Below are 14,661 nucleotides of genomic sequence, written 5' to 3'. Positions count from 1 at the left end.
TGATGCAAATCCTTTATCTGTTCAATATGACTCTGTATTTAACAAGTGCATGATAGCTTCATTTAACTGTATGAGAAATTATTATGCTGATCTATATCATACTCAAGACAAAGGTTCAAATTCTACCTGAAAAAGAAAAATACAAATTTTCATCATTATGAGTTATTTTGATCAATATAAATTGACTTTCACGTATTAGTTTTTGAAAACATTTCAATGTGGATAATTGCTATAATATCTATAAACACAGAATGTTCATATCCAGGATTATTCTTGCCTTAAAAAAAATATTTTAAAATAGTATTATGGGTTGAACCATGTTCCCCTCTCTCCCTTATCCATATATTGAAGTCCTGGCCTCCAGTATCTCAGAATGTGATCTTATTTGGAAACAGAGTCTTTAATGAGGTAACTCAATTAAAATGAGGGTGAGTCTTAATCCAATATGACTGGTGTCCTTATAAAAATGGAAAATTTGGATGCAATGATGTACACATAAGGAAGGTGATATGAAGATGCAGGGAGGAAACAGCCACCTACAAGCCAATGAGATTCTTCCCTCACAGCCCTCAACAGAACCAACCCTGCCAACACCTTGAGTTTGGACATCCAGCCTCCAGAACTGTGAGACAATAAATTTCTACTGTTTCAGCCACTCAGGCTCCAGTACTTTGTTATGGCAGCCTTAGGATACTAACACAGTAACATTCTGAAATGCTTGCATACATCCATGTAGGTGGACTTTATTTCCTTTACTAGAATGCAGATTTTAATTTTAGTTTCATTACTGTAATTGTACATAATATAAAATAATTATATTATGGATTTATTTCTGCTACAAATGAATATATTTTTCTACATATATATTTTCTTTGTACTGCATTCCTTTTAAATGCATTAATATTTTAAATTTTCTTTTATTAGATGTTGTAAGAATTTCTTTAAAAAAAAGGTAAAAGTGATAAGGCAAGGCAACTTTAACAAGTTTATTTTATACTGCTTATAGGATATATTTAGTATATTCTATTTCCAGGGAGATAAGTGCTCTTCTTTAGTGGAATAATTTTATACTTCCAAAGAAATCACGTCTCGATTTCTACAGAATGGATAGGAATTTATTTTTAAGATGCTGTTATGAAAGTTGCTACATGAGTGAAAATTACAAAATTATTACCATTGTGCTTATTAAAAATGGACTTGAGGACTTCCCTGGTGGCACAGTGGTTAAGACTCCACCTGCCAATGCAGGGGACATGGGTTCAATCCCTGGTCCGGGAAAATTCCACATACTATGGAGTAACTAAGCCCGTGAGCCACAACTACTGAGCCTGCGCTCTAGAGCTCGTGAGCCATAAACCCACGTGCCAAAACTACTGAAGCCTGCGTGCCCTAGGGCCCACGTGCCGCAACTACTGAGCCTGTGTGCTGCAACTACTGAAGCCCGCGTGCCTAGAGCCCGTGCTCCGCAACAAGAGAAGCCACTGAAATGAGAAACCCACGCACCTCAACGAAGAGTAGACCCTGTTCGTCCCAACTAGAGAAAGCCCGCACGCAGCAACGAAAACCCAACACAGCCAAAAAATAAATTAAAAAAATAAATAAATACATAAATAAATAAACAGACTTGACTCTCCTAAAGCTTATTCTCTTGTCTGTAGGTAATGCAGAAGAGCTCTTTACACAAAAGGAAAGAGGAGAAATTAAAGAATAGAAGTTAACAGTCAAAAATAAAATAGTTTGGCTCAAGAATAGGAATCCATGAAGCTTATGAAGACAACTGATCATTCATAACTTTTCAGAGGTGAACTAGAAATATATGGATTTTTTCAAATCATACTATTGGCCTAAGTTTACCTTCCAATGAATTAGATTTGCGTCACTGAAATTCAGGTATTTAGGGTTTGCTTGGGTCTGTTGGCTGATGCTTTTTCTAAATATATTCATTAAAACTGAAACTATTTTCCTCATAGACATGCTTAACAGTGTTGAGACTTGAATATGAATAGTTAGAGAAATTTTTTTTTCTGGAAAAGTAGCACAATTTAAAAATAATAGAAAATACACCTAAATAACTACATAAAGATATTTGTTAACTAGTTGAAATTGCTCTCAGAATTTACCTCTTTGTTCTTTTTTGTTTTTCAAATGTTTATTTATATCACAGCAAGGGATGGCATTTTATGCTTTGCAGAGTTTATTAGAACATCTTTACCATATTTCAAATGAAAGCAGGCTTTGAAAGCAGGGTAGCACTTGCGTATTTTCCAAGCTACAAGGTGAATCCTTCTTCTGTTTAAGAAGCTAATAACGTGATTAAGTTACTTCCAAGATTACAGTCTCAAAGACATTTTTTAAATATTTCAAAAATTTAAGAATAATCCATATTTTCTTAAATTCTGTTTATTTGGTAGGTTTTCCAATTTTGGAGGAAGAGGGAGAATTTGATTTGCATTCCATCACACTGTGAAAATAATGGGTCCTTAAAATTCAAGTGGGAATGAATTTATCTTTTCATTGAATTGTAGTATATGCCTGTTGTATGTCTGCGGTGACTCAAACTGATTCCTGTATTGGATGTGAAAAAGTGTCTGTAACCCTTCTTTGGTAATCACTATGATTAAAATTGTGAAGGAGAATTAAAGCTGCATATTTTGGTGTACAGTAGCTGGACAATATAATTGATCATAAAACATTAATTTTAAGTTCTCTAGGTTAATGGAAGAATGGTATAAATCAAGTTTAAGTAAAGAAATGAAGAGGTTCCTTCTAAAATATTGACTGAGATTCTTTACTTCTGTTATAGTTCAGTTTTCAATTATAGATTTTTTTCTAAGAAAATAATAAATATGCATGATTTGATTTTATTCAAAATTAGTTTTTTACATTTTGTAAGCCACCTTTAAAGTGACTTCTAAGATACAAATAGATGGAAAATACAGTGGAATAGTATTTAACATAGCTTATTATGACATAGCTCTGATCTTCCTCATATGAATAATATGCTGTCAGATTCAGCACAGTCATAAAGTGCATAATAGTGTATTTCTATTCTACTTTGATGGAGTTCCATTGTTTTTACCATCAACCTATCTGAGCCTTAATTTCATCAATATAAAAATCTATTGTAAAGATTAAATGTCACATAGAGAACAGACCTGTGGTTGCCAAGGGAGAGGTGTGTGTGGGGGAAATGGATTGGGAGTTTGGGATTAGCAGATGCAAACTATTATATATAGAATGGATAAACAACAAAGTCCTACTGTATAGCACAGGGAACTATATTCAATATCCTGTGATAAACCATAAAGGAAAAGAATATGAAAAAGGATGTGTATACATATATGTATAACTGAATCATGTTGCTGTACAGCAGAAATTACCACAACACTGTAAATCAACTATACTTCAATAAAACAAATTAAAATAAAGACTAAACATCAAAAAGATGTAGCACTTAGCTCAGAAGCTGCCTGTAGTAAGGATATAATAAATAAAATAATTCATTATAGTTTGACAAATACTCATACATTTGTAAATTTAATACTAAAGTTAAGATTGATAAATGTCAATAACAGTAACACTGTGGAGATTATCCTAAAACATACAAGTTTATATGCATAGGTACTACTGTCCCCAGGGGACTTGTGTGCAAAGAAAGTGTTAAAGTGAGTCAGGGAAGAGCCATAGCTCAATCTACGGGATTTCTCCCTTAATCCAGTGGTATACTTGGTGACCCTCTCTTGGCCTCTGGGATCCATAAAATAATTAATTATATAATAAAAATAGAAAATGAAATAAAAATGAAAAATATATGTAATAAAAATGGAAAAAAGTATAATGAAAGAGGGGAACAAAAGGAAAACTCCCTCTAAATCAGAGGCTTGCATCACAGCCTGCCTGCCCTCCATCTCCTTGGAGAATCCACATCCATCCAGACTGGAGCAGCTACTTTCACTTCTGTCTCTTTTCACTTTAACCCTTGCTTGTGTACTTGCCAATGTACTGCTACTTATAGGTAATGGTTTGGGAAAACACTGATTATCAGGGACCAAACCAAGACCACTAAGTCCCTTTGTAAAGGAAACTTGACAGTGAAGAGCAGGCAAATGGAAATTGCTGTCAGATATTCCTAATCTGGACCAGGTTTGGGCTGGGATTCCAGCAATAAAACGTTCTGTATCTTATTACTCATCACTTGAGTCCTTTGTTCCTCTTATTCTTTAATGAACTCCTGTTATTGTAAGAGTGCTTTTGTAGTGTTTTCACTTAAGTGTAGGAAATGATGATCTTCATTCAAACCTGTAACTCTTTTTTGCTGTTGTTCTCTTTCTTCTTTTAGGGATGCAGATCTGTTCTTGTTAGACACAAGAAAGGCCCAAGCTCTAGATGTGGGTTGGCTTGTCTTTGATATCACTGTGACCAGCAATCATTGGGTGATTAATCCACAGAACAATTTGGGCTTACAACTCTGTGCAGAAACAGGAGATGGTAAGCACTGAATTTCATAAATTTGGGGGAGTTCTGGTTTGGACACATTGAGAGTTACAGCTTTTTGTGGGATTTAACCAATGTATGTTTTATACACACAATGTGCAAAGTGGTGCATTCTATAAGTTAGGGCAATATATTGATTAGTTAATTTATTTATAAACACATTATCAAACACACGTTTATTGTCAGGCTCTGCAGTGGGTGTGGGGGGTAAAGAATTAAGTTCTGTTCCTGCTCTTGCAGTTTTTAGCCTTGTGTTGAAGACCTGTATGCAAACAAGTAGAACTACTGTGATATAACAATACCAAAAGAAATCGATGTATAAAATGCTATGGATCTATGTCTTGATTTTGTGGTGGTTACACAACTATATAATCTGTAAAAATGTATAGAACTGTACACTAAAGAAGAATGGATATTACCATATTCAAAGTATATCTCAAAAACCTGACTTATAAAAAGAAATATATATCAAAACAGATGATAGGGAAACAGACAAAGGACCTACCATAATACAGAGGAGGATGGGGATGGAACAAAAGAGTCATAAAAAACTGCAGAAAATGATACTGAGTTAGGTCTTAACATATTGTAATATTTGGTCAAAGACAACAGCTCCAGAATCACTTCTGGGAGAGATCTGCTGACTGGAAAAAAAAAAAAAAAAAAAAAAAAAGCACAACCTAAAAGTTGAGAGTTATGTTTTACTTGGTGGACAAAACTGGGGACTTAAGCCCAGGACACAGCCTCTCAGATAACTCTAAGGGACAGCTCCAAAGAGGTGGAGGAGGAGCCAGGATATACAGGAGTTTTTGCAACAAAGACCAGGTAGTCAGAACATAAAAAGATTATTGTTAATTAAAGAAAAACAGGCATCTCAAGTTAAGAAATTTATGTATGGGAAGATGCAAGAGTCTGGGCTTATTGAAATCATTCCTTTGATATGCATCTCAGCTGTCTGGGTCAGTATCATGTGCTTTCTCATCCTGAGTCTCCTCAGGGTGCACCATCAGGGGGCAGCTGCAGTGGCTGATGGTTTGATGTAGGGCATCCTGTTTCCACCCCAACTTCCCTCAGGGCTCAGCGTTGGGGTGGCTGTAGTGTGATGGCTTGTTGGTTGAAACATCCTTTGTTTACTGATATGGCAGGTGTCATTCTTAGTCCACAGGTCTATAGGAAATCTTTTTTGAGAAGCTCCAGATGTTATTCTTATGCTCACAAATGCTCACAAATCCTCACTGAGTAGCGATGTGCTGTGTGCTTGGCTTGATGCTGGAGACAAAATAGTGAGCAAGTACAGAGATGGCTTCACGAGGCTTGCAGTTGAGTGAGGCATGAGGTAGTCAGCACATAATATTATTGAATGCACTTCACTACACACTAAGAGTCCAATGGACTCTGAGTGTAGAACAGTGAGCAAATTCAAGCTACAGTCTTTTAAAGATCAGGAAGACGTATCTAGGGGAAGAAATTGGAGGACCCTATACTATTTAGTTCTATCTTGCTTTCCATTCATCCTTTTCTCTCTGAGAACTACTTTATATTTTGTTTATCCTTTTCCTTTGATTGATTTCTCTTATATTTTAAGGGTAATTTTACTTTAAATGACATATTATTTATGTGATTTTTTGGAGCCTAAAATAAACTAACATTTCACTTCTTTCAAAGGTTTCCAAATTCTTTTTTTAAAAGTTAGGTTTGAGATACACAGCCTTTTGTTGCTCTTCTTTGGTTCTTTAATATTGTTTCATATGAAAATATTAAAATGATTAAATATGCTAGACAAGCTGGCCTTTTGTATTTAAGCCAGAGCAGACAGACCACCTTTTATTTGCAACAATGGAATCTGAATATGTTTACTTCTCAGCAAAAGTAATTGGAAGTCGTGAAAAAATGAAACTCAGGAAAGTCTCCTTTCAAATTCATTTGTTGACTATGATTCGTTTATTCATTTGTTCGACATAAAATCTTCGCGTGCCTATTCATGCAAGACAAAGTGTTAAGGAGACAATGACCTGGGAGACAGACACATATAGCTACTTAAGAAAGACTAAAGTGCCCTAAATCCTAAAAATAGTGATACAATCAAGACGCTATAGGAAATGTAAGGAGATGGTTAAGTCCAAACGGAGCCAAAGGACTGTGGTCCAGGTGACTTCTGGGCTAGGTCAGCTGGGTAAGATTTCAAGAAATGAAGATGAGGAGGGAGAGGGTGTGGTGGTGAGAAAGGAGGAGAGAGGTAGCTCCTGGATGAGGAAGCAATGTGAGTAAATACATAGAATGGCAAAAAGGCATGATGTTGTCTAGAACATTCAGCAGTCCAGATTTGGCTAGAACAGCTTTCATGTATAAATATGATTGCAGATGCTATTAGGAAAGTGATTTGGAGACAAATCATGGAAGGCACATGACATCTAATTTATGTTTATATTCTTGTAACTTGACCACAGGTCATTAAAGAACTAGACTTGCTGCTTTAATCAATCAGAGTAACACTTCCATGATTACGTATTTGAATGAATATCCGTTTCATAAGGTCATGGATGTGTATTTCTGGTTCACAGTGGAACCCTTGGTACTTGGTACCATGCAGGTTGTAGGTATTAAAAACATGTTTTGAATGATTGTTGAATGAGTTTGTGACTTAAAAGGCTCTTACGGACCACCTGTCATTGAACATGTTACTCTTTTTTTTTTTTTTTATTGATAGTGGATTTACTGTGTTGTGTTAGTTTCTGGTGTTCAGTAAAGTGATTCAGTTATATATATATATATATATACTTTTTCATATTCTTTTCCATTATGGTTTATTACAGGCTATAGAATATAGTTCCCTGTGCTATACAGCAGGACCTTGTTGTTTATCTATTTTACATATCTGAACATGTTACTCTTAAGAAGACCTTCCAAACTGTAAATTTGGGGTGATTATTAACCAAACCAATTTGGTGTAACACAGGAGAATTTTATACCACAAACCACAGTACAGTAATTAAAATCATTTCAATCATAAAGTGAGGAGAAAGTCAGTGATATAGATTATTAAATTTTGTTTATCCTGCTTCCACAAAGGAAAAATAGCTAAGAGATCTAAATATATTTTGGAAATCAAAAGACTGTTGAAATCAAAAGTAGCATCATGATTCCTCAAAGGACCTGTGGAAAGTACGTCAGTTTGTAAAATATTCTTTTTAGAAATTTGATAAGTGAACTGCCATGGATTTGGCAGGAGAGTTTAAGGATATTCTATCGATTTTTTTTCATGCAGAATAGATAATTCTCTGAGTTCCAAATGTCTGTTTCAGCTAAATAAAGCAAACATATGAGCAAGCAAATGGAAAGGAAACATTGCTGCTTCTTAACGGCAAAATCTAGAAATTCCATACAAGTGGTTGTATCCAACTGTGCTAAATCAGTTTCAGAATTTTCTAACACTCCCTCATGGTGGTTAGTAACCCTCTATGATAAAATAGGTACTCTTTTTTTAGCAGCAAATGAGTAGATTTAGGTCTGTCTTATAATTTAAGATGTTCAGTTCCCTAAATTATAAACATACATTAATTACCTGGCTTGTTAGATCCTTATTAAAATTGTTAATAAAACTATGGTAATTGGTATCATATCCTATATATATGTATATCCTATATATATATCTCATATATATATATGTCCTATATATATATATACATACACAGAGTTTATTACCCAGATAACAATTTAATCTAGCTTTTAAGACTTGGGTTTTCTCCCCAAACAGTGTAATTTTCCATTGTTTGATGCTTTATATAGTTTAAACCTTCCAAGTAAATTAATTCATTTTTTTCAAATTTGGGTTTATAGAATAATTTAGAGATGGAAAAACAAAGATAGTATTTTTGGGATCATTAGAATGTCTTTTTAAAAACCCTATGTTTTCAGACATTTTAGGTTTGGCAATACTCAGAGTAAATTTTGCCAATGACTTTTTCCTTTCTATTCAAACCCGCTTATATGTCAAGGAAAATTCAATCCGTATGTTTCTGATTCATTTATATTCAAGTCATCAAAATGTTGTTTTGTCAGAGTATTGTTCAATGTCCAAGAAACAGTATAAAGTTCTTTTTTAATAAGACTCTAAAATCCATTTTTCTTTGGACAAAGTTGTGGCATAATTTCCAAGCATATCAAGGTAAAAATTCAGATTTAAAGTCAGAGATTTCAAAGTTTCACTAAATTTTGTAGCCAAATCAAGGGGAAAAAAAAAAGATTTCAGAGGTATGAAACTATCAAGTTAAATTCATTATCATTAATGCTTAAATATAATATAAAGAAATTTATAGTTATTGTTATAACTTAGAGTTTAAGGTTTTGATACTTAATTTAAATAAAGAGAATAAAGAAATAGAATTGATCGCTCCATTCTGGAAATAGAAATTTTAAGAAGAAATCGTTAGGAAAACTAGATTCAAATCTTGGCTCTGACAAAATATTTTACATTTTAGCCATAGCGTTAATTAAATGAGTGTAATGGTAACTACCTTCCAAGGACCGTGTGAGACTATATTAAGCAATAGTACCCGGAACATGATGAGACAGGAATAAAGGTGTTTGGGTTGAACTGGATGAGAAAATGCACAGCGACTTACTCTACATGATACTCCTTAAATTAGGATCAATTCTTTCATTGTGGAGATTTTACAGATGATTTAATAAGACTTTAGATAAATTCACAAATGATAGTCCACTGGAGAAAGGTAAGATTATTGATATATGTTCTTAAATCTTGAGTTGGAAGCATAGTGTATAGATAGTTACGTTATTAGGCACAAGTCTAATAACTTTGGTTGATGAAATGATTATTGGTAGGAAGCTTTTAAGTACATCTGATCTAGGGTATGAAGCCAACAGAAATGAACATTCAGAGATATGTGTCATGATCAATTGATTGCTTATATTGGCTAGGTCTTCATAGGCACTGGAGAATATCAAATTATTAGTACTTAATCTGGTAGTTTTCTTGAGGCCCAACAACTTTATTCTTAGAAAAAAATGACATGGTTATTTGGGGGATAACTAACTGCATCAATGAATATAAGGGAAACGACCCTTGTTATAGGGTAATATACGAGGATAATTGATTAAAGGCTGGCGTACATAACTATCAGAAAAAATTTTCAACCCAGAGATGCCTCAGTGTAAATCACTATCATTTGGCTTCGTAAACCTATTAGCAAATGTTACACATCAACATGGCTTCTTACAAGCAGTAGTTTAATGCTCATAGAAAACATGGTTAAAAAAACATTGATCATCTTTGTTAAAGAGTGGAACCCAAGAACTCCTAATATATGTTGTGCTAACTTTTTTAGCAAATTGCATAAAATCCCCACTACATAAGTGATATTTCCCATTAAAAAAGCCAGAAAATGAAGATACTCTATGAATTGATTGGAAAAACATCATAGAAGACCTCTTTGAAAGTCAAGGAAACAAACCCTTGTAATTATTGCCTCCTCAGGTTATATAGCCCATGTTGGTTAGCAGTTATATTTCCCAGACACTGTAAAGGGATAAAGTTAGAGTTTTTTAATTTTTTTTGATTGTTAGTACACAAAAGTTTTCTCTATTCCATTTTTAGAAATTATATATGTACATAAATATATTGATATTTCAGAACTTTTCTAAAAGCACCAACAATTTCATCCTCTTTTATTTTCACCAACATTATTATTCAAATTATAAAAAAGGTCTTAACTTTAGTTATGAGTACAATTAAACTGAAAGTGAGTATTTTAAAACTTTTATTACCCAGGGTTTCACATGTTCTCTACCCTTTCACTTGGAATTTTTGGGCTCATTCCTGCAAATTGACAATTGTCACACCTACATTAATAAGAAATGGGATTAGGTTTTCTTTTTCTACAACCTCGAATTGTTGCTTATTTCTATTGTTCCTTATTACGTGAAGAGTAATTTAAAGCACTGATAAAATTTTTCTCCAAAACTGCAGTATCCTGTGATATCTTTTAAATACGCTGTCTTAAATCAGATTTTTCAAAAGTTCCATGACATCTTTTGAATTACAGAATATATACTCCTAATTAGAAAAATCTATTCTGTAATCTAAAGTCCTCATGTCATTATATATTAAATTAATATGTGAGTTACTAACTTGATATTCTTTTACTTTTATTAAATGTGAACATCTTTGTCTGAGAGAGATGAGGAGTTCTTAATGTGATATCTGCTTAAATTTAGTAAGTCCTGGAATCTGCTGCTTTTCAATTCAATTATCTGATTAAATAAGTTTGTTGTGTTATCCTTAGATTCCCAAATACAGTCTTTTTTAACTCAGGGGAAAATTTTCCAAATTAAGCCCTTGTGTTGTCAGATGACTATTTATCTGTCTCAAGGGTCAAATGATCTATGTGGCTGGTTAATCTGAATATCAGCTGACATAGTGCTAATAAGTAGCAGAAGAAATTCAGAGATCAAGGGTGATATTTTTCTTTTTGTCCTGCTGTTTTGACTACAGTTTCTCATTATTATGTACCTCAGTTCAAAAAGTTGAATTATGTCCACTTATCAGAGGATCTTTTAAATATTTTGAGATTTGATAATATTCTCTTCCCTTATCTGAACTTTATCTTTTAAAGCAATTAAGTCTTTTTTGTTCATAAAACCATATGGCTCCCTGTTGCTGAATTTATGGTGCTGACAATTGGTTTCAAACAAATAAATGAGAGTCTCTACTTCCAAGAAACTGCAAAAATTGCATATCTTGCTAAAAGTTCTGATAGGAAGAAGGAACATATACTCCTATGTTTGTTTTAGGTAAATATTAGTATAAATGAAGTACTTCTTTATGTTTAATGTTTAATGCTGAGGATAATTAGAGCATACTTGCTTGACTTTTGGATGAATATTTAAGAATAAATTAGGAGGACAGTTGAAGAATAGTTATCTTCAAATACTTAAATAAATACAGTGAATAAGTAAAATTAAATTTTCCCTGTAGTCCAGAAATTAAATCAATGTGTAAAAAGGGCAGATTGAAGGCATAAGAATAAAGTGCCTAAGACCTGGGAGTTAATGGCTATGGAATTATTTGTATTGTGAGGGAATGAGCTTGTGTGACTAGAAGAATTCACTATTTATTTGACCTTTTGTCTAGGGATTATTATATTGTCTGTGATAATTTCTCAGGTAATTGTAATTTATATATTTACACTTTAAGCATTATACACATATAAATATTATTTTCAGAGAGGGTACAGTGAATAGATATGTACCATCTTAAGGAGCTTGGTATTAAATAGTTTCATTCAAACCAAAACTCAAAATATTATATAAAATCAGAGATGGAGAAATGGATAAAGGGAAGTAAGAAATATTAGACATCTTTTGGGGTAAATGTTTGTGTGTGTTTGTGTGTGTGTGTGTATACAAAGAGGGGTAATACCCAGGCATAAACAAATTCCCACCTGATCACGTGAAGGATCAGATAAATTCATAGCTGAAAATCTATAATTATTAAGGTGTCTAGAGAGCTCTTATTACAGCATTTAAGTAGGATTATATTTTCTTTTTCTTTAAGTGCCACAATATATTTTTCAGTATCATAACAAAATGTAAAACTTAATCTAAATTTCTCCAGAACATTTTAAAATGGCTTCTGTTTCTATCATATTTCTATAAAATTTTAAAAACTTTAAAACATAAATAAATCTATGGCAATATGTCAGTTTCTAAGAAAATCTTTTTTTTTTTTTTTTTTTTTTTGGTATGAATCAAGCCATAAGAGAGATTTAAAAGATAGCTAAGCAAAACAACTGCCTTGGTCATTTTATGTGAATGATTCAGAAGAGTTTCCATTGAGAAGAATTCCTGTATCTTTATGGTAAAAATGACTAGATTTCTACAGAAAATAAATATGACATAGATTTCCTCTGGGGTTTAAGATCAGTATTTGTTAATTTTCCAAACCCACGTAAGCTGTGACTTATGGATTTTCTAACTTGTGTAATATCTTAAAGCACATCAGAGAACATAAATCCTTCCAGCTTTAGATTTTTCCTCCTTTCCCACTGCATAAAAATGAGCAAAATCATCAATATGCCTTTCATGGCTAGAGAAGTAAACATAAATATAGGAGCACTGTTAAATTTCTACTTTGTTCAACCTAAGTTCTTATTAATTCTCTTAGTCATATAGGATTTTTATAAACTATATGTATTTCAAACTCAACTTAGCAAAACTTATTTTCTGTCTATACAATTAGCTGCTTTTTTTAAACCCTGATTTTGGCAGTACTTTTTTTTTCTTCCATGCTAATATTTCGTATTTTTTAGTTTTCATGATTAATTCAGGTTTTATTTCCTAGGTTCATCTATAGTTCATATAAAATAAGTATTCAAACCATGTATTTGCTGTGGTGGTCAATCAAAATAATATTAATAACTAACGGAAACTAATATTTCCTGAGCGTATTAGATGCCAGCCATTTGGTGAGCTTTTTAAATGGAATGTCTACTTTATCTTTATTATTTTCCCATTTTGTATGCAAGGAAACTTAGCCTTAGAAAGCACAAGAATCTTGCCCTTGAACCTAAAAATGATTTGTTTTCCTAGCAAGATCTCATACACTATGACTCTCACAAATGATATGAATTTTATATAAATTCCAAACTGAAAAAAATTAATGCATTTTTATAATTTCCAAACAGGACAATGTTATTAATAATGATTGTTATAGAACAAAATTGAACTTTATGTTGGATCTGTTGGTAATTACCTTTGGGTTTTTATATTTTCTGTCTGGAATTTAACTGTGATCTGACCCACAACAGGTAACAGCATTTTTACCATATTTTTTGTTTTTTTAAATCTAACTACTTCAGTATTTCTTTTAGCTCCTTACACAATTATCATTAATTTGATAAATTTATAGACTGAAAAGAAGAAAAAAGTAACTTTTTTTCCTTCCAGTGATCAGCTTCAACATGTAATTAAATTTAGCCAAATTTAATTTATTTTTAATTCCATAACGAACGTCCCCCTCCTTTGTGCCCTGTGTCACTCACTAATGTATTTTGCTGGGTTCTCCTTCCCTGTTTTCTCCCCTCTGTTTTACTGTCCTTAATCCACACTCCCCATCATAGAATCCTCATGTCTACCTCCCCCACCATCCTTTTTAAGTGTCAACTGGTACTCAAGTTTGTAGTTTCAATAACGGTGCAGCAAACTCACCTGAGGCTAGTCAAGCATGCAGTTTCCAAAACATATTAATTGATTATTTTGCAAAAAGTCAGGATGAAATTCATCCTTTCTCTCATCTCGCCATCCCCCTTCCCAGCATCAAGGCTGAAGGTGACCTGGTATTATTCCAGCCCTAAAGAGGACTCCCTGAATTGTATTTTGGGGAGCACATATTGGGGTAATTTTTTCCTCAAAAAATTGAAAAGAAAAATCTCTGACAAATAAAACAAGTTTTTAATTTTTCACTGTGTTTAGCTTTGCTTTTTAACTTTTTTTCCCTATGAGCAGAGGGTGAGCCATAACTGCTTTGCTAAAACCTCATATTTTGAACAAAATGGTTTGAATGTAATTTACAGATGCCTTAGTTCTTTGGAAAATGAAGAATCACGATGCTGGTTTCTTTTTAAATATCTATATCCATTTTGTTATCTCTATTATGTTTTCCTCTGGTCGGTACTCTGAAATGGGCCTCCAGGGCCTAGTTTAATTTTGTATAATGATTGGTAGAGAGAAAATGGTTTTTCTTTAAAAGTAGGTTTGACTATAGAATATATTCAGTAATAAATTGGAAAACTTGGATTTGCTGTTTTACTATGTCCATTATATATACAATGTTTTAAAACCAGGTTCTAAAGGCAACTTCCTTGTTTTAATTTATAGTATGTTTATATTTGAATGAGAGCCACTTGGTAAACATCATTTGCTTATCCAAATTTAGCATCACAACCTAAAAACATACGTGAAAAAGAATTTTGAAATCAATGATTTAAAGTAAGCGGATAAAACAGGAGTTAGTCCTGCTTCATTATCTGGTGAAAGAGGTATTTTACCATTTTTTAGATTTCCCTTAATGAAAAGGGATATGGAAGTGTTTGGCGACATCTGTATTTCTGTTTTGGATTTTCCCTAATTCAAAACAGTAACTGTGGAGCA

The 14,661-nt window shown here is 33.0% G+C and overlaps 1 protein-coding gene across 1 annotated transcript in view; it reads left to right on the top strand.

Moving 5' to 3' along the window:
• BMP5 (bone morphogenetic protein 5) overlaps nt 1-14,661 on the top strand; it is a 115,811-nt gene that overhangs the window by 74,578 nt on the left and 26,572 nt on the right. Inside the window, exon 3 of the mRNA XM_061195182.1 lies at nt 4,340-4,488. Coding sequence (XP_061051165.1) covers nt 4,340-4,488 — 149 coding nt within the window. The remainder of the gene's footprint in view (nt 1-4,339; nt 4,489-14,661) is intronic.

This window comes from Eubalaena glacialis, chromosome 7 (genome assembly GCF_028564815.1).
Source record: "Eubalaena glacialis isolate mEubGla1 chromosome 7, mEubGla1.1.hap2.+ XY, whole genome shotgun sequence".
In the NCBI taxonomy this organism is placed as follows: domain Eukaryota; kingdom Metazoa; phylum Chordata; class Mammalia; order Artiodactyla; family Balaenidae; genus Eubalaena; species Eubalaena glacialis.
This window is presented reverse-complemented; position numbering and strand designations above follow the sequence as displayed.